The 24,106-nt window shown below is 44.7% G+C and overlaps 1 protein-coding gene across 4 annotated transcripts; it reads left to right on the top strand.

Annotated features, from left to right (window-relative positions):
• Positions 1-255: 255 nt before the first annotated feature.
• Positions 256-24,064, top strand: rnf207b (ring finger protein 207b). 4 transcript variants are annotated; one of them, XM_035381859.1, is made up of 18 exons: positions 259-374; positions 1,286-1,476; positions 7,912-8,044; positions 8,274-8,418; positions 9,888-9,969; positions 10,345-10,420; positions 10,863-10,988; positions 12,064-12,110; positions 13,559-13,631; positions 14,175-14,243; positions 14,426-14,494; positions 15,012-15,136; positions 19,598-19,775; positions 20,471-20,656; positions 20,918-20,969; positions 21,060-21,177; positions 22,453-22,545; positions 23,303-23,468. In XM_035381859.1, exons 2-18 carry the CDS (start codon positions 1,286-1,288, stop codon positions 23,466-23,468), a joined length of 1,929 nt encoding a protein of 642 aa, XP_035237750.1. In that variant the 5' UTR covers positions 259-374. The 4 variants fall into 4 exon arrangements, 3 of the variants coding, with proteins under 3 accessions (XP_035237750.1, XP_035237749.1, XP_035237751.1); XR_004761460.1 differs by lacking the exon at positions 23,303-23,468 and having other exon boundaries at positions 256-374; positions 21,060-21,235; positions 22,453-22,536; XM_035381858.1 differs by lacking the exon at positions 259-374 and having other exon boundaries at positions 23,303-24,064.
• The last annotated feature ends 42 nt before the right edge of the window (positions 24,065-24,106 follow it).

Here is a 24,106-nt window from a genome sequence, read left to right as displayed (position 1 = left end):
TGCCTACAGCCTGGTGGTATCTGGTGTCTCTCTTGTCATCAGTAACTCTTTATTATACAACAGATTCCCCCGAACACACACACTCTCTCTCTCTCTCTCTCTCTCTCTCTCTCTCTCTCTCTCTCACACACACACACACACACACACACACACATACTCTTTCTCCCTCTCTGTCTCTCTCTCACACACACAGACATACACAAACTCTCTCTCTCTCTCTCTCTCTCTCTCTCTCTCTCTCTCTCACGCACACACACACAGCTGCTACAGTGGCTGCTGGGGAGAGATTGCTTTGACGTCAGGGCACAATGGTCCGTACGGCTTCCAGCATTTCTGTCATTCCAGTGTGAGACAGCAGATAGGACACCAGCAAGGTAAGAGATCGCTGCTACCTCCCATTCAAGCAGTTAAAAGAAATATGCTTCTGAAAAACACAATACAATAGTTTAGTACATTATCAGCGGCTCTTTCCTCTGGGAGCAGGTCAGAAAGGTCCTTGAAATGCCTTTGCATGAAGGTGAGTGAGACTGAGTTATGAGGGACACATCAAGAGACAAGAGTCAGTCTTTACTGGTGATTTATGGTCAAACAAAATTGATTTTTCCTGTGCTGTGTGTGTGTGTGTGTGTGACAATCAACAAGTTATTTTAGAACACTGTTCTTTAAATTCCTTGTGATTGCAGGCTAAATGTAGCCTACATATCTAGAGATGAACTATACATTGACTTTTAAATTTATATGTGGAGTTTGTTTGGAATTTGATTTTTAATACATGGTTGATTAAGTTTAATGTGAAATGTACTTTTGCAAGTCACTTTGACTAAAAGCATCTGATAAATTACTAAACTGGATGTTTTATCATGCTTTAGAGTAATTGATAAAATCACATTGCTTTTCATTTATGTCCTTACATTTGGAGAAGTAACAAGTAGTTAGATAGCATAAAGTACAGAAATTGGTTACTACTGTTCAATTTATGGCAGGACCTTTTGTCAAACATACAGACTTTATATAACAAGAACATGTAAAGTATAATGGCAGTATAGGCTCACAGTGTTAACGCCACTGCTGATCCTAACCAGTTTCTCAATTGCCTGGACGAATTTATCCCACGTCAGTGAAAATTGCAGAAACATTGAGCCAACGTAAGACAATGCTAAGACTAGAAAAAGGCTGATTTATTGCAGCTTGACACTGTATATACATATTTCTGGTTGGTGCAATTGTCATGAGTGTATAATAAATAATTTATCGAGAGTCTGAAGTGCTTCCCTTGGCTTTCCAGATGTCTGGAGGAATCTTCTGTCCATTGGATAATCTGTATGACCCAGACAGTGCCAACTGCCACCCTCTGGTGTGCTACCTGTGTCATGAACAGTATGAGCACCCTTGCCTGCTTGACTGTTATCACACCTTCTGTGCCAGTTGTTTGCGTGGCAGAGCCGTGGACAGTCGCCTCACCTGCCCCCTCTGTGGGTAAGAACTTGTTACTACAGTGAGAAGTTCGTTGGACAGTAGGATAAAGATCTTGAGCTATCAAAATTATAATTTTTGTAAAAGTTATACCATAAATAATGAACTAAAGAAAACAAATTCTATAAATAAAAATGTGGCTTAATGAACTCTTTCAATGTATGAAGAAACAGTTTTTTTAATATTCTGTCTGTATAGCAAGCTGCGGACATTTTTTGGACCATTTCATAGATTTTTTGTACCATGGTGGACTTGTGAGGGAAGATACGCTATCACCAGTGTATGGGTTGGATTGTATGAACATGAAAAATGATATATAGTACTGCAACTGAATAGATTTAATGAAAAAATAATAGTAAAATCTTTGAATTATGAATGGGCTGAGACACCAATCAGTGTGATTGCAAGGTTCCCCTGAAGTAAATTAAACTGAGTCATAGGGACAACACTAGATTATTGAGTGAGTGATTTTCAATACACTGGCTTCAAAATTTGTTTCATCAGCGTCCCCTTTTTATATGACTGAAGCAAAGCGAGCTGCTTCAAAATGTTTCACACTATGTTGTCTGGCATTGTGCAGAAGGATACAGAATAAAATATCTTATGTTCCCAAGATAAAATGATGAGTTTATTTAACCATGTACCAGTTAAAATGCACCATTCAAAACGGTTTGTGCATCTTTCACATATACAGAACAAACAGTGCAGTAATAGTATGTTTAACAGGCAACTTATAGGAAGAATATATGGTTTGAAACTCTTTATTTCGTGTCAAGGTTATGAACCAAGGGTGACTTCAGCGCACAGCCAATATTATGCAGTCTGACCAATTGGTTAGGATTTCCATTTCTGCCAACAATACCAGCTCAGTGATGATATTATTGTGGAGCAACAGCTGCTGTTATGTGAGCTGTGGTCACAAGGAAACTCAATTAGAGCGTGCATGCGCTAGCAGCGTGCATTGTACTGGAGAGCTGCGGCCTTAATGCACATGGCAGAACATGTGCTTTCCAAAGCGACTGACTCCCCTCAACATTTAGCCCCACCATAGGATTGGGGTGGGAGTGAGACAGTTAGTCGGGAATGTTCTGTCATGAAAGAGAAATAACAGTACACGCTGCCTTTCCATTAACCAGTGAAAACATCCTTCATGACAGGACCCACTGATAAACACTTTATACCAATGACCTTTCTTGACTTTATTATGAAATACTGCACTTTGTTAGAAGTTGTTTGTTCATAGGTATCACTTTGTTTCCAACATACAAATGGCAAGGCAAGAACAATTAAAACCTTACTTATTTTACCAATAGCATATTATACTGTTACACCGGATGTCTCAAAAGTTAACATTTCATTACATTTTATTTAGCAGATGCCTTTATCCAAATCAATGAACAATATATGCATACTGAAGGTCACTGAAACATATACAAATGCAGGACAGATGAAGTACAATGCTTATAAAGTAGCAGCTAGCCATAGCCATGAATATAAAGTCTAGTTCGCACAGTAAAGCTAAATCGGTAAAGCTATGGCTAAGTCTTAAGCTAAAAGTGAGATAATACAACTACAAAATCAAGATGAAGATACAAGTGCAACAAGAAAGTCCTAGAAGATCAAGATAAAAGACACAAGTGTTACATGAAAGTACTGCTTGATTGGGGGTAGCCCTGTTAAAGTGTGTAGTGTTAAAGTTAGTCCAGGTAGAGTCTGAAGAGATGCATCTTGGAAAAATGCATAGAACAGGAAAATAAATCATTACTGGCACACTGCCTGCCATCTCTTGCTGGATTAAATGTAAGAAACATTCATCTTTAATTATCTAACCAACTGCAACAATATGCATCATCTGACTTTTTGGCCAAAATTGGTGATAAACTAATGAATGACAGCTGATATCTGCTTTGGATCCCAGTATGAAATATTTTACTGTGATCTAATCTACAAGTGAGCCAGCATTGGTGTTTAGAGCTAATTTGCTAATTGAACCAGGGGTAATTAGTGATAGCAAAAATCCGCACACACACATGACCTCCAGAAAGTGCCTAACCCTGCAGTCGCTACTTTAAAATCCTATGTGGGCAAGTGACTCACCTTTCCCCATACATGCTTGCTTAATGGGACATGAAACGAAACACCGGTGCTCCCCCCATTCAACATTTGGGATCCACCAGCAGTGCAGGGGAGTTAGGGGCCTTACCTGAGTAGCTTGAACAGCTGTGGAGTAAATCCCACTCCAGTTTTAGCCTGTGCAGAATGTTTTGTGCGACTGTCATGCACTGATATGGCCAGCACGCCATCTCAATGTCGGTAAACAAACTAAAGCATTCTGCGCCGTCCTGGTTACATCTCTGGAACGGAGTAATTAAACGGCAATACCTCCTGCTTCATTCCCTTCCCCATTCTGCCTCTCTTGTCACTTGTCAGGAAGCAGTAAGGTGACCATATTACCCACGGTCCACCCCAGAATAGGCCTTTAAGTGGAGTCGAAATACAGGTGCACACCACACACAAACACTCTCACCAATGTAGAGATTAGGCACATACTAAATCTGGCATCTGAGTACAAAACAGTCTCATTTAGTAATGTCATGGGGGAGTTTGTGTAGTATATTTGGTCCAGTTTGAATAATCTAGAATATTCGGTGAAAACCTTATTAAAGTGATTGTTTCTGCAGGTTGTATGAGGGCTTCCTGATTATGGATGCACATTGGAGGAAATGCTTTCTTTTATCTTTAATTTGGTCCTTTGTATGCATTAAATTTGTGATCTGTGTGGACGGTGACTTCTGTGAAATATCTGTAGGTGTTTACTGTAGTAGTATGTGTGTTTGTGACTGATACTATGATATTGTGAGGAATATTGTGGTGTGGAAGATTCGTGGAAGATGTCTGTGCTGTTTCTTCCAGTCTTTTGGCCCTGCTGGTTTTATTTATAAAGCAGCAGTGGCTCTGCTGGTGCACGTTAGTAAGCTGTGAACTTTAACCAGTAAGTGAATCAGGCTGTGAAATCTTGGCATACTGTATATTATTTCCTGCAGTCAATAAATTGCAGCAATGGCATTCCAATCAGTTACCCCAGACTTGGGTCCTCCATGTTTTATATATTTGGGTTTTGTACAATGTGCAGGGCTATTTGTGATACTCTGGGTTTGCAGTGCAGGCAGATATAACATATCACACAAGGATCATTTGCATTGTAGTGCCAGAACTGAACATGTTCTTCTGAAACCCAACAGGGCCATTCCTGCCCTTTGATGTCAAATTCCATGAGGATCGAAGAGGGTTTTGAGTTTATATAAAGTACATTCAAACAAGCATGGGGTGTGGCAAGATCTCACTCCAAATTGTGCTCTCTCTCAGCAAGGAACCTGACTAATACAGCATTCTGTGGAATCCATTATGACATCACATATGGGACATTGCTCAGTGGACATATGTAGCCAAGGTGAATGGCAAAGCTTATCCTATTTGCATTATCCAGACTGACTTACAGAAGTGTTTAGTGTTCTGGAAACAATAGGGCAGATTAGATAAGTTGATAAACAGTTGTTGACAACCCAGATACATAGCTGTGTTATATCTATAGCTCAATCTATAAACATTTTTATATTGATCTCACTTGCTCTCTGTCTCTGTCATTGTTATGTGATGAGATGATATGAGTTGGGCAGGGGTTGGGAAGCTACGGGGGGGGGGGGGGGGGGGGGCCTTGTGCTGGGATGACAGGCACTGCCGTAGCGCTGTTCAAATCCCTGACACCCCCCACGCTGGAGCAGGGCTGAAACTCTATCCCCACTGGGTGACCCCGCGGATCGTCATGCCGCTGTGTCTCCTGCTGCCGTCTATATTTGTCCCCCATTGTCTCTGACTCTGGATGGTCAGAGAGCCGCAAAGAGGAGGCGCGCTCCCCCTCGGCACTGTGTCCGCTGCTCTGCTCCTCCGCTCCTCCGATGGCCCCGTCGGCCGCCCCTCTCCTCCGGCCGAGGTCTTAGCATGCCGAGCGCGCTGCTCCTGGTGGACGCCGGCCTGGAAGAGGACCAGAGACGGACGCGCACGAGGGAATACCGCTGTGCCCATCCAGCATGCTCCTGGGAGAGATAGACGAGTTCATGTAGGAACGAACGCCACTTCTCCTATCTGCGCTGCTGGGCTTTCACTAACCATGGGCTGAGAGTGGGGGCAGATTCAGGGCTCTGCAGACCCAGACCGTAACTGGGGCCTGTTACCCGAGTCTGTAACTCAGATCTGTAACTCCAGTCTGCAACTTGGATTTGTTACTGAAGTCTGTAACTTGGGTCTGTAACTTCAGTCTGTAAATTGAGTCTGTTGCATGAGTCTGTAAACTGGATCTGTTACCCAGATCTGTAGCCTGGATCAGTAATCTGTGTCTGTAGAATGGGTCTGTAATCTGGGTCTGTAGCCTTGGTCTGTATTCTTAGGTCTTTATCCTGACTTTGTAGCCTGGGTCTATAATCTGAGTTTATCACCCCGGTCAGTAGTCCGGGTCTGCAGTCTGGGTCTGTAATGTGGGTCTGCAGCCTGGATCTGTAATCTGGGTCTGCAGCCTGGGTCTGTAATCTGGGTCTGCAGCCTGGGTCTGTAATCTGGGTCTGCAACCTGGGTCTGTAATCTGGGTCTGCAGCCTGGGTCTGTAATCTGGGTCTGCAGTCTGGGTCTGTAATCTTGGTCTGCAACCTGGGTCTGTAATCTGGGTCTGCAGCCTGAGTCTGTAATCTGGGTCTGCAGCCTGGGTCTGTAATCTGGGTTTGTACCCTGAGTCTGCAGCCTGGGTCTGCAATCTGGGTTTGTAGCCTGAGTCTGTAATCTAAGTCTGCAGCCTGGGTTTGTAATCTGGGTCTGTAATCTGCATTGTTTCACATCTGAAAATCTGTGGAGAAAAGCTCTGTTTCTGGATGTCAGGAATTCGCAGCAATGGTGAACCAATGGGAGTGAATGGTTGAGTTTAAATTTAGCTAATATTGGTGTGTAAACATATGTGTGAAATTATATGTATTGATGAGAAGGAAAAGAAGACTAGTAGCAAGTTTTATTTGTTAGCAAAGGAGCTGTGGGCACAGAGCTGTCACTGGTGTTTGTCCTGAGTCAGTGTCTTTGTAGAGTCTCTGGCTGAGTGCTTCATAGTAATATACGGCACCAACCTTTGACATTTCTAAAGTGATTTCAGCATGGTGATCCTATGCTTCCTGTCGTGCCTATCTTCCCGTCATGTTTTATTTATACAGTAAGTGTATGGAGGGTATATTATTACATTCATTTAGCAGATACTCTTATCTGGAGCGGCTTACAATATAAAGAGGTGGAATTATTGCTTGCTGGCATTAAATCCTCCATCGAGGCAAACCTGTTTCCTTCCAGATGAATCTCTAGGAGATGCAGAAGCAGTCTCACTAAAACAAAACAGTTTCATACTGCGAAACATAGGTGTTTTGATGAACAGCCATGACCCTGCCAACCCTGTCAGGGTAGAGCTTTCACTACCAGACCAGAGGTCAGCCAGCAGGATCAGGTCAGCCAGCTTCACTTTTTAATTCTATTTCAGAATTTGACATCTTCCAGCTCAGCATACACGTAATCTAGGAATTTAGAGCACTGCTATTTGTGGAACACAATAGGCCTGTTGCTATGAAAACTAGGCAAACATGGGGGGGAGGGGACGTGGGGGGGTAGGCAGATATATTTAGACAATAGGCTGCAGCCTTACAGATAACAGCTGCCACAGAATCTGGAGTTCTTTTTTTCCCAGCGCAAATGAGCTGATCTTTCACAGCCCAGTGTTAAACTTTGCCAGTCTGAAAACTGACACTGCTGAGACTCTCTTAAAATTGTAGACTGTTTAAGAAGACTAATTCTGACTGAAATAGCTATTCAAAGCATTTAGAATTAATATACATTCGTACAGTCAGACCCATTAATGCTTTTGATTTTTTAACTGATTCAATTATAGACTACCTGGTAAAATAAGTAGGGTGCTATCTGCTGACAGTGAGTAAACCTGGTCTCTGAAGCATGTCAACAAGCCAATACCTACATTGTGTTAAGATATGTTTATGGAAATATCTGTGGGGAAAAAAAGTACTATTTCCAACAACTTCAGCCAAGCTGTAACAAAAGCTTTCACATTGGTTCCCTGGAAGCAAGAAATCCACTGTGGTACACAATCAGAGGGCGCCCCCTCCTGGGGGAGATGAGCCATGAAATACTACCATTTCCAACATCAAGAAGGCAGCAGTCAAACAGTACAGTGCATCGTCACAGAGAGAAAACTCAGTCATTCATTCATGTTAGTGTTTTTAAAGGGCAGTATCCTAGTAGCTTGCAATCTAAACAATTCTAATGAAATATATTGTGTGTGTTTGTGTGTGTGTGTGTGTGTGTGCACATGCATATTTGTATGTGTTTTGTATGTGTCAGACACCAGTCAATCGTGAAAGGGATCAGTGCACTTCCCCAAGAGGACCGCTTGCTCAAGTTCCTGGTGGATAATTCGGCTGACAGTGAAGAGACAGTGCAGTGCGCCAACTGTGACCTGGAGTGCAAGAAACAGGTACACTGCAGGGGCGGAGCCAAACCGTGAAAAGGGGAGGAGCTAAGCCATTAAGTGGGAGGGAGTAAAACCACAAAGGTGCAGTCAAAGTAGCAGCAGACTATTCAAGCTCAGGGCACTTATCACTTCATAATAATAATGGAGTGTATTAATATTCACTGTGGATGCTCTGGTCTGTGTTGTCCCTTTCCTTCGCCTCTGATCCCCCCCCCCCCCCCCCGTGTTTCAGGATGTGGATGCAATGTATTATTGCAACACTTGTAGCCAGCCCCTGTGCGCAGACTGCAGGGAAGCCACACACAAGGCAAGGATGTTCTCCCGGCACGAGATCGTCTCCCTGGCCAAACGTACCAAGGAGGCCCACAAAAAGTGCTGTGAGTCTCATACCCAAAACCACCATCCCCCCCATCCTTAAACTGCACACTGCTCAGCTGTTCAGGGATTTTTCAGGGATATTTCCTCTGACATGCCAAATAGTGGAAGTATCTGAGTGGCTAAAAAACGCATAATAAGGGGCACACTTAAGTAAATCAATCTACAAGGGTAACTCACTGCAGGGATTTGTAGCATAACTCAATGAACACTGTTTCCTCTCTACACGGATTTGCAGGGTAACTCACTGAACACTGTTCCCTCTCTACACGGATTTGCAGGGTAACTCACTGAACACTGTTTAGTCTGCAGGGATTTGCAGGGTAACTCACTGAACACTGTTCCCTCTCTGCAGGGATTTGCAGGGTAACTCACTGAACACTGTTCCCTCTCTGCAGGGATTTGCAGGGTAACTCACTGAACACTGTTCCCTCTCTGCAGGGATTTGCAGGGCAACTCACTGAACACTGTTCCCTCTCTACAGGGATTTGCAGGGTTATTCACTGAATACTGTTCCCTCTCTGCAGGGATTTGCAGGGTAACTCACTGAACACTGATCCCTCTGTACAGGGATTTGCAGGGTTATTCACTGAACACTGATCCCTCTCTGCAGGGATTTGCAGGGTAACTCACTGAACACTGATCCCTCTGTACAGGGATTTGCAGGGTTATTCACTGAACACTGATCCCTCTCTGCAGGGATTTGCAGGGTAACTCACTGAACACTGTTCCCTCTCTGCAGGGATTTGCAGGGTAACTCACTGAACACTGATCCCTCTCTGCAGGGATTTGCAGGGTTATTCACTGAACACTGATCCCACTCTGCAGGGATTTAAAAGACATCATGCTCAGGAAGTCATTACTGGCTCCACTGCAGCCTGTAAACCAGGTCACATGATCAGAGCATCAGTATCAGCAGGGAAGATAAAAGATAATGGAATTGGACACTATGTTCAGAACTGCAGATGCTTGGTAGCTGGAAACAGAGGAAGCAGATTTTTTTCCTCTGAGCCAGTAGCATATGAACATGGGGTATTTTTCAGTTACACACCATGCGTCCTTTTTTACATCTTCAAAAATGCACATATTCACAGAACACATGAACAGAGGATATGTATCAATTTGCTATCTTATTCGCGTTTATTCACATAAATGCCGAATTTGTTACTTACCACAGCTTATTCAGACAAATGCTACATCTGTTACACACCACAGCTTATTCAGATAAATGTCACATTTGTTAATCAAGCAAATGGGAACAAAGAGAATAATCATCAGTTTCATTTCAGACTCCTTTGTTTTTCGCTAACCTAGAACATTACACTTACATTGTGTGAGTGTGTGTGTGTGTGTGTGCGTGCGTGTGTGTGAGCTTGCATGTGTGTGTGCCTGTGTGTGTGTGTGTGTGTGTGTGCATGTGTGTGTTTGTGCGTGCGCTGGTCTAATTATACTTCATTTCTGCCAATCACAGCCCTGCATGAGGAACTCTACATCATGTTTTCCACAGAAAAGAAGTCCATGCTGTGCATCAACTGTTTCAGAGACATGCAAGTGTGAGTCCAACTCTGCTCCTGGCAAATTATTTAATAACATTAACAATACTGGAGCTCACAGTTCTAGGAATAACCTTCTGCGTGTCTGCATTTATGTGTGAGTTTGTGTTTGTGTGTATGTGTGTGTGTAGGTTGCTGTATGTTTGTACACATGTGTGTATGTGTAAGGGTGCACGCATGTGTGCATGTGTGTATATGTGTGTGCGTTTTTACATATATCTTTTTACATATATGTGCTTGTGAGTGTATGAACACATGCACGTGTGAGCACACGTGTGTGTGCTTCATGTTTGTGTATGCGTAGATGCATATGTGTATGTCTGGATGCATGCGCGAGTGTCTGTATAAATACCTGTGTGTGTGTCTTGTGTGCAGGGAGAGCAGAGCACACTGCATTGATATTGAGACGGCGTATATACAAGGCTGTGAAAAACTGGACCAGGCCGTACTTGTGAGTACTTGTTTTATCTCTTTTTTAAATGTCATTCAAAGATTCACTTACATGTATGATTGAGCACTCCAAACTACATCCAACTTGTTTGCCTGAACAGGAGATACCAAGAATCATAGAGAAAATCATCCTGTGGCTCCTTCGACATGCATAAGAACAGTCTCACTGATTCTAGCTTAAAAGATTAAATCATTGCCAGGGATGGTGCTCACAAATTATTCTAATGGACAATGACACACACTGAATGAGCCATCCCTCATTTACACTCAGCGAGATACTGAAATTAGAACCAGCCCCCAGCCTCACAGCAACATGGCTTTTCAGGAGGGCTCCTTTGGTCAGCTTCTTGGTTGGGCCCCCAGGCTAGAGTAGGCTTGACTTTCTGCCACTGTACATGGAGCGTGAGGTCCCCAGAGCCAAACGGCAGCCCTGTTCCCCCCAGGCGGTGAAGGAGCTGCAGACATCAGCCCGAGAGGCCATCATCCTGCTCAAGGCCATGATCGGGGAGGTGAGGGCCAACGTGGACGAGGAGGAAAACGCCATCAGCACGCTTTTTAACAACATGCAGGTGAGAAAGCCACCAGTAGGGGGCAAACGTCCTCCACAACTAGTCATGTTAAACCAGGAATGGGCAATTCTATTCCTGGAGGGCCAGTGTCTGTGCAGGTTTTTGCATTCACCAATTACCCCTGGCTCAGTTAGCTAGTCAGCTCTATGCACCAGTAAAACATTTCTATATAAGGACACAAGAAGTTATCGGCTATTATTCGTGAGCTTATGAATAAATGAAGGTCACATAAAAGATTAGGATCATTAAGTAGAGTACACATTTTCATGAGACCAAGAAACAGATAGAGCCCTCCTTGTCCGCCCCTGTGCTAATGAGGGCTTCCTGATCCCCAAAATCCAGTGTCACAACATTTTACCAGAGAGGGACTCATTTGAAACAATTTTAGTGTGTTATGGGTGCAAGGCCTTCCTTCATTGGTAAATCCAAGCCAAAGGTTTTTGAAACCTAAACCGCCCATTCACTTGCCAAAACCTCCACTCCAAAATGTAACACAGACATATGATCTGTTCTGGGTAGAGAAAACCCGCGTTCCTCTTTACTGAGATTATGAAAACTGACGCAACACAGCTCAGCATTAAAGCAAGAGCATTGTAAATGCTTTCTAGAAAGTCATTATACATATAAATAGTCAGCAGTAGTCAACCAGTTTATAACTGCCTTTGGTTAAATTTAATGGTCACACAAATTTATGCAATTTTAGAACTTGTCCATATTCACAGCCCACAGAGGTGTGTAAATCTACTCCTCTCAATCCCAGTGACTAGGGCTTGTTGAAAATGTGTTGGATTGGCAAGTGGATCTCTGCTCTACATACCATGTTTCTGCCACTAGATGTCTCTCTGTAACTGAACATCCAAGCCAAGAACCTATATCACGAGGAATTTACATTGGTTAACGACCAACTGTGTCTGAGAAACAAGAATGCAAAAACATGAATGTGTAATCCAAAATGGCTGAGCTCAGCTAAACTAGCCATCGTGTTCCCAATTACACGTCAAAGCAAAACGACTTGAGAAACAATTCCAGTTTTTTTTTCTGTTTAATGCGGATGAATCTGTTCTGCTTGCTCAAGGAAAAACTGGCTGAAAGGAAGAAGATTCTTCTGAAAGCTGCTCAGAGGTAATGAAATGCCCCACTCCCTGGTTCAGAATCAGCCTTTATCACTGTGTCCACAATGAAAGATTCAGAATGTTTATCACTGTAATTATATGTAGTGTAGTCGTTCCACTGGCCATGTCTGTCTCAGTAGAGACTTTATTGTGGATTTTATCCTTAATCGGGTACTTCTGTGTATATGTACTGCTAACACAACAATGAGATATGAAAGAAATCTTCAGATAAATTAAATCAATCAATCAATCGCCAGGAACAACAGGATGAAAGTCTGAAAGTACTTCCTCACGGCCGCTGTTACAATACAAGAGACATACAAGAGAGGACTCACTCTGTCGCAGCAAAGTCCCTCTAACCCGCTCGGCTCAGTGTACTTATTTATGCACATGGCACGTTTTGTACGGTGTCTATGGTTACAGTAATGTCTCAGCAGTTCCTTCCCGGCGGGACGATGCGTGTGTATTAAGTATCAATCATTGCTCTCCGGTCGGCCATGAATCAGATCTAATGCAGTGAGGGGGCAGGGGCAGGAAGGCAGGCCTCCATAAACCCCCCCACCACCCCCCACCCCCCCTCCACACTGCAAGGCTGTAATACTGTAGCCGAAGCCTAAGGAGAATGGGGGAGTCGATCACATTACAGCTTGTAGAGATTCTTTAATGAGACAGCGCTCTCTCTCTCTCTCTCTCTCTGTCTCCCTCCCTTTCTCTCTGTCTCCCTCCCTTTCTCTCTCTCTCCCTCTCTGTCTCTCTCCCTCTCTCTCTCTGTCTCCCTCCCTTCCTCTCTCTCTCCCTCTCTGTCTCTGTATCTCTCCCTCTCTCTCTCTCTCTCTCTCTCTCTCTCTGTCTCCCTCCCCTCCTCTCTCTCTCCCCGTGTGTGTGTGTGTGTGTGTGTGTGTCTCTCTCTCTTTCTCTCTCTCTCTCTCTCCACTCAGCACTTGGAAGCAGGCCAGCACGTGCATTCCCGGAATGGAGCTAAAAGCTGTATAAATAAATGTGTAAAATAAATAAATAAAAACTATTTGTGCCAGACTCATTAGTATCAGAATCAATAAAATGCCCTCTGATGTATAATCTGTAAGATCTGATTGCTTAAAAAAAAAAAAAAATCCCTTTTAGACTGAAGAGGGTGCATGATCTCGCCTGTACATCTGTCTGCCTGTCTGTTTGTATGTGAGCAGCATAACTGAAAGAAACAAAATGACTGACTGGAACATGGAAGAAATTATTGGATTTTAGTGTTGCCATGACAACCGCTATGATAGGACCCGTCTTATTTGATGCCGGGTTCTAAGGTGTTGGATGGCGACAAAGAGCGGCAGACAAATTATCTTAGCGGCAGTTACTGGCCCGTGAACCAGGCCAGGTGTCCAAGAGCAAGGCGGTGCCTTTTCCTACAGCTGGCAGTGTGTAAGTGTGCAGTGTGCTGATGCTCAGGGTGTGTTCCTGTTTCAGCCAACACGAGGAGAAGGAGAGAGCTTTCAAAGAGCAGCTGTCACACCTGGCAGCCCTCCTGCCCACCCTCCAGGTGAGCACCTCTCCCACCACATCCCTCCATCCTGCAGAAACAAGGGAGGCTGGGTTGCCTTGTGCCATCTGTATCTCACTGCCACTCCCCTCCACCAACAAACTGCAGTGTCTGACTTTGTGATGTGAAATCTGATATGCCCTTGATATGTCATTGCATTCTGTGTTCTGTGCACATAGCCGATAAGTCAATATTCGTTTTCGCATACTATACTGTTTATGCACAAAATTTATAGGACATGTTTTGGACGTAATCTCCACAGTTTATAACTGTACAAAGATGGCTGGCTCCACATTCTTAACATTTTAATTTATGTCTCTACAGTGTTTTCTCATTTGTTGGTTTATTATGGATATTTGTGAAGGGACGTAGCTGACAACAGAGCATCCACAGCCAGTGCAGCTAGGCTATCAGCAACAGAAACAGCTTGTTACCGTCTGGCACCCTTCTAAAATAAGGCAGAGTACTGGCAGGAAGGATTAGTGGAGCTGACCATCTGGTGTGCACATAGAGCATCTGTGTTGCTCTCCTTCCTTCCTGCAGGTTCACCTGGTCACCTGCTCTGCCTTCCTCAGCTCAGCCAACAAGTTTGAATTCCTGGACATGGGCTATGTGAGTATAAACAGAGGCTGAATTTAACCGAAATATCATTACCATCATGACCACCAGCATCACAATCTGAGTCATTTGTCCATTGACCCCGGTGATGGGGGGGACGGTTTGGTGTTCAGTCACTCGTGTGTTGACTAAATGGGGCTGAGTCCGGCGTGACCTGAGGTCTCTCTCTTACACAGCAACTGATGGAGAGGCTGAAGAAGATAGTGAAACTACCACACAGACTGAGGCCAGCTCAGAGCAGCAAGGTGAGGCCAGAGACCTGGAGCCTCTGGACCCAGTGTCCCTGCTTGTCTGTTAGTTATGCTGACTGTGTAGAGTTTTTACTTATTATGTCTAAGCTTACAGCTGAGAGTACATTTTTAACTCTATATAACTTTATGTAACCAGATAAGTTATTGAGAACAATTTCCCTTTTTTCGTTAATAACCTGGTCAGGAGACGTAAGCACTAAAACACATGGCTTGAGACAGGTAATATGAACTTTACAATTCATACACGAAATATGCACATAGTACAACACAGAAAGCAAAAATACAGCACAAGTCATTCTAGTAGTGGACAAACAAAATAAAGCTAAACAGTTGTGAGCTTGAATGAAAGAAATGAGTGATCATATGTGGCTGTAGGATATTCCCTTTGTGTGTGTGTGTGTGCGCTAATTAGTGTGTACACAGTGTGCGCTCGTTGTCTTCTCCTCAGTTAAGGTGTGTGCGTGATTAGCGGCCGTAGTTAACCCTTAATTCTCCCTGAACTCTCCGCCAGATCAACACGGAATACCGGTCTGAGTTCGCCCGCTGCCTGGAGTCTCTGCTGCTGCTGGGCCAGCGGCGATCGGTGTCCGCCACCGGGAGCGTCTCCGGGCTGGGCCACGGCAACGCCGGCGGACTGTGAGTCGCTCCTCCTCGTTTTTTTGGGGCGGACTGCGCGGGAGGTCTGCGTGTCGCGCAGCACGAGGCGGAATCTCATTGGCTTGCTATCTGGGACGTTGCGTATGGTGGCGACCTCTAATGAGAGCTGTTTGTCCAGTGACTCGGGTTCATTGTGACGTGAGTTTGCTCACTGTACTGAATGGCCGTAAGTTGGGAATTGATTTGTTTTATTTATGCATGTTGTGGGCGCATTGCAAAGTTAACAATGCCTTTGATGGTTTTGAAAGTGAAGGACCCGATTCCGTGGGGCATTCATAGAGATTAATGAGAATTCTGCCTGTCCTTATTGAACGGTATCCTCCTGATATGCTTGATAAATCTTTGATCTGGCGTGCTGGCTTTCGGTCGCCGTTTTGATTTATTTTCCCTCTTAAAGGAGAAAGCTTTCGAGGCTATAAAAGTAGTGAAGTGTTTACCTGTCTCAGGTATGAGGTATGGCACCCGTAGTCCATTTGTGCTCCTGACACAGACTTCTGTAGTGTGGCTGTGGCTGGAGAAAACGAATGAAGCATCGCTACACAACCAGAGCTTTCTTTAGCAACACAAACACCGTGTGTCTGCTCAGAACATAAATAATAGAGTTATGTGCATATTGCCACATCCCATGACCACATAAGCGGTAGTTTGTGCAGTTTGTGCATGTCCTCTGCATCAAGCTCGAGGATTCAGGTCAGCTAAGCAATCTATCCATCCATATCTATCCATATCCTGGTCAGGGTTGCGGGTGGTGCTGGAGCCTAATCCCAGCATGCATTGGTTGAGAGGCAGGATTGCACCCTGGATAGGTAGCTGAGCAATCATTCAAACAAAGTTTATTTATATAGTGCGTTTTACAAAGGATTTGTCACAATATGTGTCACAGTTTACCCTGGCCTAAACCCTCCCACTGAGAAAGCCAGAGGCAACCGTAACAAAGTAAAACTCTCTGGGAGACGTGTAGGAAGAAACCTTGGAAGGAACCAGACTCAGGGAGGGGGCCAGTCCTCCTCTGGCTACCTCAGGGTGTGGGTTTATATGTACAAAGTCAAATGGCAAAGGCTGAAGAACAGCCTTGTTGTCAGTGACAGGTTGTTATTAATCAAAACACAAACAATTGGCCCCCTCTTTAAGCCCTGCTGTAGCAGGTGCTTGTCCTCCCTGCAAGGTCTTGCGTCCGTGACACGTCTGATAGCTGCTGCTTTGGCAGGAGCAGGCCAGGGCTTCTAGGAAACCTCTTTATCAAATGGCAGTTATTGCATCTCTTAAAGCTGCCAGGGGCCTTGCTGGCTGCCACGTGCGCACTTAACACGGCACCGTTTAGCAAGCACAGCACACTGAGAGATAGCACATCCCTCCAAGGTGTGAAATATCAGAGCTAGCATGGCAACACTCAGTGAGATGTGTTTTTATTTTGTTTATTTTCCTATTTGGATCTGATATTGTACTATGATGTCACCTTCCGCTGTGTCACCCCCACGTGCACAGAGGGCACTGTAGCTGAAGCCAAAGCATTCCTCTAACATTTGCCTGCAAGCCAGTGGCTTTTCTCCCTCATCACTCTCTGCAGGACTGCCAGCACCGACTGGAGGTTGCCACGGCTCTAGCTTTTCTGCCGCTCTAGGCAAGATTGCGGACCGGGTGTAGGATGGTGGGAGCGATTGCAGATGGGGGGAACGACTGCGCACCTAGGGGGTGGGGGGTATTTGGGATGGGGAGTAATTGCGGACCAGGGGGGTGTCACCGACTATCATGGATGAAACCTATGGGGCTCCTCGGTCCATCTTCAAGGACATTCCAACCCATTAAATGCTCCTTGAAGGAGCTAGGAGCTAGGAAGTACCTGAAGGATGCTTGAGCAAGGAAACATGAGTACACCCTTTGTAAAATATTTTTTTCAGAATGCATGACATATGCAATGCTCATCCTATGCAGGCTTGACCTCTGCATCCAAATACTGTGGACTCACAGACATGGTCGGTTGTTCAAGCCACAGGAGAGCCATTTCAATGTGTTTTGTGAATAATTGATGTCACTGCTACCGTGGTAAATATTCACAATCTTGTCCTTTTGCCTTGAGGACATTGTATCTCTCAGCCACGCCTGCCAGAGATCTGAAACAGCCACATTATTTATCATCTTTAATTATGGGCAATAGACACATGGGTGCAGTATTCACGTGTCATTCAGTAATTACATTCAGCAGACAGGCTTATCCAGAGTCACTTACACAGCTTATGTTCTTTACATACGAGCCATCTTTACATTCGGATATTTGCTGATGTTATTCAAGTACCTTGCTGAGGGTACAACAGCAGTGCCCTCTCTGTGAATCAAAACTAGAAACCTTGGAGTTTTACACCCAGTTTTATAGCCATTATACTACACTAAGCAGAGAGGGTTATAGATAGAGATGGGATGGCAGTACAGACGTTGCCATGGTGGGGAATCACACCTCCAGCTGCATGGGGAGGTTTGTATATGGAGTGGGTTGCCCTGCAGGCAGTGCCATATGGTCTCGCCTGGGATTTGTTGTCCAAGTACTTTGGATTACAGAAATATTTACATAGGCTTTTGGCAGAGCAACTCACACATTTTAGTTTGTTTAATTCCCTGAGAGATTCAACAGCTGGAATGTCACCAAAGCAGTTCTGTTTAATACGTTGCTGGAGAATTGAAACCGCAACCTTGTAGCTATGAGACTGGTTGTCTATCTGTTATGCTATACGGTCACATAATGGCCGTGTAAAGGGGGGGGGGGGGCGGTGTCGGGGTGGTGCCAGGCAGATACATGCCCGCCCCCCCCCCCCAAGTGATCAACCCCAACTATTACCATTTCATCACCCCCCATCCCTCTCCTGTCCTGTAGTGACACATGTGCCTCACCAATTTTCCACATGAATTACTCAGCTGTTCTTAGCTCTGTCTCTGACCCATTGCTGCCAGCCGATTGGCTGGACTTAGAGTGGGAGGGGCTGGTGCCTCTGCGCTCTGCCACTATTTTTATCAGAATTTCACAGAACTCTCTAGGATTCATCTCGCAGACAGGAACATGGTACGAGGGGGGCGGGGGGTGTCGAGGGCAGGGACACTGGGGCACTTTATTCCATGTAACGGATGTCACACTCTGTGCCAATGTCTTAAATTGGTATGGGTTGTGGGAGGGAAAGCAGATGTGTGTGAAGAACAGACGCGTCAGTGCAGGGAGAGGGTCAGTCTCCTGGTCTCTTGAAGGATTGTGTATCTCGTTGCAAAGTCCCAAATAGGTGACGGCCAACTCACATAGCAGCGGCAAAAGAAAATTCACCTTAAAACAAAGGTAAAATCTTTCTTCTTCTTCGTTGGTGGATATACATTATTTTAGCTAGCCAATTATTTGACTTGTTTTAGTGAGCTTTCAACTGTCTGGACCGGTTCAGTAAGTTACGGATAGGGTGGCACGACTCTCCTGATTGTTTTCTGTTGTCCATTTTGTCACATGCCTTCCTCTTAAGCCATTTTCCAGGTTTTCTACGTCTAGTTAAAATGGAGTCGTGGGTTTGATTTAATTTGGCCACATCACAACTGGTTTCTGTTGACTGCTTTAGTGTCCGACACGGCAGTGGCAGCCTGTAAATGGACGCATGACCCATTCCTACTGATTCCAGCAGTTTTTCTGTATGGGGGTTAAGTTGTGCTTTGGAAGCCAAAGCCAATTATCTGCAGTTGGTGGAAACACTGGCATCAGTGGACTCTGCTAGCGATAGAGCTCTGTCTGGGAGGGAGAGAGGGTGGATGCCAACAGGGGACAAGCATTCCCTGGAGCAGGCTACTCCCTTGGGAATGACCTTGTGGTTGAGCGGCTGCTTCCTGGTACACACGGCGGAGCAAACTCACTGTTCCGCTCGGAATTCCGGGACCTCAGCTCACAACAACACGACTGTTATCTTTAGATTATGGGCTTAGCGAGCCGCGAGAGTGCTGTAATCTCTGGACAGGTGCGCTGCTGTGCGAAACAGCCGAATCTCCCCAAATCACCGCCCAGTCAACACTGATCCTAACGGTTAGACTGTGTTGTAATAGGCATCGTTGTCAAAGGATGCCAAAACACATTTTTTCTTTTTCTTATTACTTTACTTATTTTACTTTTTAAAAGCTGTCTTTGACATTTTGGTGGAACCAAGCTTATATATACTCGTGGGGAAAAGAAATCAGATTAAAATATTCCTCTTAACCACAAACCAGCCCTGGTATTGTGGAACACAGACAAATAACCTGTGATTTTTTCCTTCATTCTAATTGCATTGTGCAGTTCCGTGATAAATTTCACATTTAAATTCAGTTTGTCAACCTTTAAATCTCAAATCTAAGTGCAAAACATTTAGCCTCATTAAATAAACAAAAATATGTTTTTTGGGTAACACAGGTGTCTCTCCCCCCCCCCCCCCCCCCCCGCTTCTGTAGCCTTCAGTCCTCCCTCTCTGCACCTTGCCACTCCCCCTCCACCATTGATATGTCCCTTGGCTCGTCTGCGGTACGCAAGCCCACCTCCCACCGCTACATCAGCACCAAGGTCCTGCTGGCCGATGGTGGGGAAACGCCCTTCGCCGAGCACTGCCGCAACTACGAGAACAGCTACAGGGTGAGTATTAAAACTATGAGAACAGCTATAGGGTGAGTATTCCAACTATGAGAACAGCTATAGAGCGAGTAGTCAAACTACAAGAACAGCTACAGGGTGAGTATTCAAACTATGAAACAGCTACAGGATAAGTAACTAAACTACGAGAACAACTATAGGACGAGTACTCAAACTATGAGAACAGCTACAGAGTGAGTATTCAAACTACAAGAACCGCTACAGGGTAAGCATCCAAGCTGCAAGAACAGCTACAGGATAAGTATCCAAACTAAAAGAACAGCTACAGGGTGAGCATCCAAGCTACAAGAACAGTGCGTACTACCTGCACAAGCAGCTTCAGTTTAAATTCTGTAAATGCAGGACAAGAGCTACAGTGCGAGTGTTCTAACTACAAGAAAGAGCTACAGTGCAAGTGTTCTAACTACAAGAAAGGGTTACAGTGTGACAGTTCTAACTCCAAGAAATAGGTGTAGTATGAGTGATCTAAATACATGGAAGCGCTATAGGGTGAGTGCTCAAACTGAAAATGACGACCTGTAGTACAACTATTGGGGAATATTACAGCTGTGGACAGTGTGAGAGGCGGAGGGTGTTACTGACCTTCTGCTGGGTGTCAGCAAACAGCGTGATCCTGCATGATCTCCACACGTGTGCGTGGCGAGCATGAGGCTTTACACGCGTGCGCCTCTGCTCAGACTCTGCAGACAGAGATCCAGAAGCTGAAGGACCAGGTGCAGGAGATTCACAGGGACCTGACCAAGCACCACTCTCTCATGAAGACCGACACCATGAGCGAGATCCTGGAGAGGTCCCTGCACATGGACGGCGAGATCGCGTCCGAGTACTCCGCCGTGGAGATGATGAGGGCCATGTTTGAGGAGGTGAGGAACATAGGAGCGGGGAGAGGAGATTCACTGAGACATGTCTGAGGAGCTGTGAATGAGAGGGGGCATAAGGAGATGGTCAGGGACATGTTTGAGGAGCAGATCTCAGCAGAGAAGAGATTAGGGGTATATCTGAGGAGAAATTCAAAGGGGCAAAAGGAGCAGAGAGGAGCCTTCTTGTGGCTGAGCATAGTTTTTTTTCAATAGGAGCAATTTTAACCGGCTCAGTGTGACTGTTATATCTCCTTCCCTCTGTAGATCTGGGAAGAGACGTTTCAAAGGGTGGTGAATGAGCAGGAAATCTACGAAGGTAAACGGGAAAGCTGTATGTTCGGATCACAATTCAGCTGTGTGTGCCTTGAAGACTTGCCATGAAGATGCGCTTGTTTTGTGTTTCCAGCACAGCTACATGACCTGCTGCAGCTGAAGCAGGAGAACACCTATCTGACCACCATCGCCCGGCAGATCGGACCCTACATCCGCTCCATTGCCAAGGTCAAGGAGCGCCTGGAGCCCAGGTAGCTGTCGACTTCCAAGGCAGCCATAACCCTTACCTCTTACTGGGAACTGACATAGGAGGCTACGACAGTTTATACTGAATGATTATGAATTCTATTGTGTATGCTTGTGAATGCTAATGAATGGTCACAAGGTTAGTTATATAGTAATGCACAATAAGACATCATGTATGTATATATAAGATCCACAGCGTGAATTGCACTTGGTTACATGTGATATGTCTGTATCAAGGGATTCAATATATAAGCAATGGTTTTTTTTTACCACTGGAGGTTGAAATCAAACGTGTTCATATTAATTAACTCATTCATAATATGAATTAATATATCATTAATTTGCCTAGTATCCAGGGAAACATAGCTTACACTTCCAATATTTTCTGAAGCAAATCTGGTTGAACACCCACTCCAATGATAGCTATGCCCAGTAGCTATACCTAGACTCACATCTATTTATTTTTCTGGTTACAAGTGCTATTCAAGTTTCCAATATGCTACACTGACACTCCAAAGTTCCTCAGTCATAAAAGCCCTTTTATGATCACAAACCATCACTGTGCCCAGAGATATAGCCTGAGAACGTGTCTGGGGAGTACAGCTTTTGGGACTAGAGTCTGTGAGGAAGGTCAGTTTCCCACTGAGGATCCCAGTGTGTGTGCTTCTCAGCCTTTTCACCCACCGCCTCTCTGTCTCCTCCCCCCTCTCAGCTCAGCCGTTATGGGCGCCTGGGGTGCACTATCTCAGCCTTAATTGCGAGTTTTTTGCACAGTAATTTACTGCAGCCTGTGCAGTAATTGTATCACAGTAAAATTTACTGATAAATTAAGCAGGTTATTGCTCTGCATGGCAGCAACTGAAACACTATAAAAGGTGCCAATAAATTATTGTAATGGCTACGTGCTCCAAAGGGGCTGAGGAGGGATATCAGAGGAACTTGTCGGCCAGACAGTACATGCAGAATTAGAAATAGTCTATATTGGCGTAGGCAATGAATTCTGAACATTCTACAGAGAAAAGTGGAGGGCCTTTATATCATTTGCACTAAAAATCTCACACAAGAAAGATTGGAAATTCATTGGGTAATCAACAGCACATCTGCCACACTCTCACATGCATGACGTTAGATTTATAGCATTTACCAGGCACTCTTTCCAGAGCAACTTACATTCCTTAAGCACAATCAGTTTTACAGCTGGACCATTACCTGGGTATTTCAGATTGAAACCATTATGTTATATACTCATGGCATTTTGAACGGCTTTGCCCCCCTGACAGACTGAAGGAACCCAAGGAGCTGAAAGATGACCGCACTGAGACTATGCTGAAGGTCTATGAGGACACCACAATGGGGACCGAGACTCAACACAGGCAATCCCTCTCTCCACTTCTATTTTTAATGACCCCGCCCCCTTTCTCTCCCCAGTTTTAAATGCCTCACCACAGTTAAATGCTCATTGTGTTGTTGGATCATTCGGGAGAGCACAGACGTGTGCAATGTATGCACACTTTTGCAAATAAATTAGTTAGCTGGACGCATTAATAAATGGTTAGCACTGTTGCGGAACGCAACACAAATACACTACATGGCCAAAAGTATGTGGACACCTGACATGCAATATCTCATCCAAAATTATGGGCATTAGTATGGAGTTGATCCACCCTTCACTGCTCCACTCTTTTGGGAAGCCTTTATACTGGATGTTGGAGCATTGCTGCAGGGTTTTGCTTCCATTTACCCAGAAGAGCATTAGTGAGGTTGGTCACTGATTGGGCGGTTAGGCCTGGCTCTCAGTTGGCTTTCCAATTTGTCGCAAAGGTGTTGGATGGGGTTGAAATCAGGGCTTTGAGCAGGCCAGTCAAGTTCTTCCACATCGTTTTCCACAAAACCATTTCTGTATGGACCTCGCTCAGGGGCACGCTGAAAAAGGAAAGGGCCTTCCCCAAACTGTTGAGGAAGCACAGAATCATCTAGAATGTGACTGTATGCTGTAGCATTCAGGTTTGCCATCACTGGAACTAAGGAGCCTAGTCCGAATCATGAAAAACAGCCCCAGACCAAGGGGTGTCCAGATACTTTTGGCCACATAGTTGTGTTTGCAGTCTAGCTAATGGCTTACTTACACAGGAATGACCTGACTTGTGGAGCAGAAGACAACCGTGAGAAGCTCTTGGACAACCGATCACTTAATATCCTGTCTGACGAAACTGCACTCAAGAGCAAGGATTTCTATTGGGCGGGGAAACAGAAGAATGCCACCGAGACACCCAATCGCAAAGAACTGCCACTATAAATCCAGTCAAGAAGAGTCCTTTTTAACACTGCGCCCATTTTGGGGCACCAAGACTTGTACTTTCCCATACCCTCCCCTGGAACAAAAGCTGTTTTTGCTCATGACTGAAACAGCTAAAGGACAAAACTGGATTGTCTTCAGACACTGTCAAATGGAGTCACAGAACACAACCATACACAACACAGCCTGATAAAATGTACATTTATTTTGGTCGCTAGGATCATAGATTGTTCATACCATATTGGTTTCCGTGTCATGGTTTACTCCATTCACAATAAGTGCCTTCACAAAACCGAAATGTCAAGAGCAATGTAATCAGACAGAGGGCTTGGATTCCTTTGAAAGGTCCCGACCAGGCCAATGAAAAGACTGCATATCTGTATTCAGTAATCAAGGACTTTGTGTTCCAGTTGAATGAATGTTTTACTATGAAATATATATACGTTTATACTAGAGTGTAAGATTATGCTGAGAGATGTTGAAGGTTTGTCTGTATAGTACTGACAGTAGGCTATATGGACACAAGTTAAAATGGGAAAGATCTTGAGTGATTGCTAGATATCCAGAGGAAATGAATAAATGTATGCTTCTGTGTACTCTTCAGTGTAACCCAAGCATTTTCATTTCAGAAACAATTG

The sequence above is a fragment of the Anguilla anguilla genome, chromosome 11 (assembly GCF_013347855.1).
Source record: "Anguilla anguilla isolate fAngAng1 chromosome 11, fAngAng1.pri, whole genome shotgun sequence".
Taxonomy (NCBI): domain Eukaryota; kingdom Metazoa; phylum Chordata; class Actinopteri; order Anguilliformes; family Anguillidae; genus Anguilla; species Anguilla anguilla.
The sequence above is the reverse complement of the archived record's forward strand: the minus strand, read 5'-3'. Positions and strand labels throughout refer to the sequence as shown.

Coding starts and splice junctions, on each gene's coding strand:
- rnf207b (XM_035381858.1), top strand. CDS start 1,286: ATGTCTGGAGGAATCTTCTGTCCATTGGATAATCTGTATGACCCAGAC. Junction 10,989..12,063: donor CGCTTTTTAACAACATGCAG/GTGAGAAAGCCA, acceptor TGCTTGCTCAAG/GAAAAACTGGCTGAAAGGAA. Junction 19,776..20,470: donor ACTACGAGAACAGCTACAGG/GTGAGTATTAAA, acceptor GCCTCTGCTCAG/ACTCTGCAGACAGAGATCCA.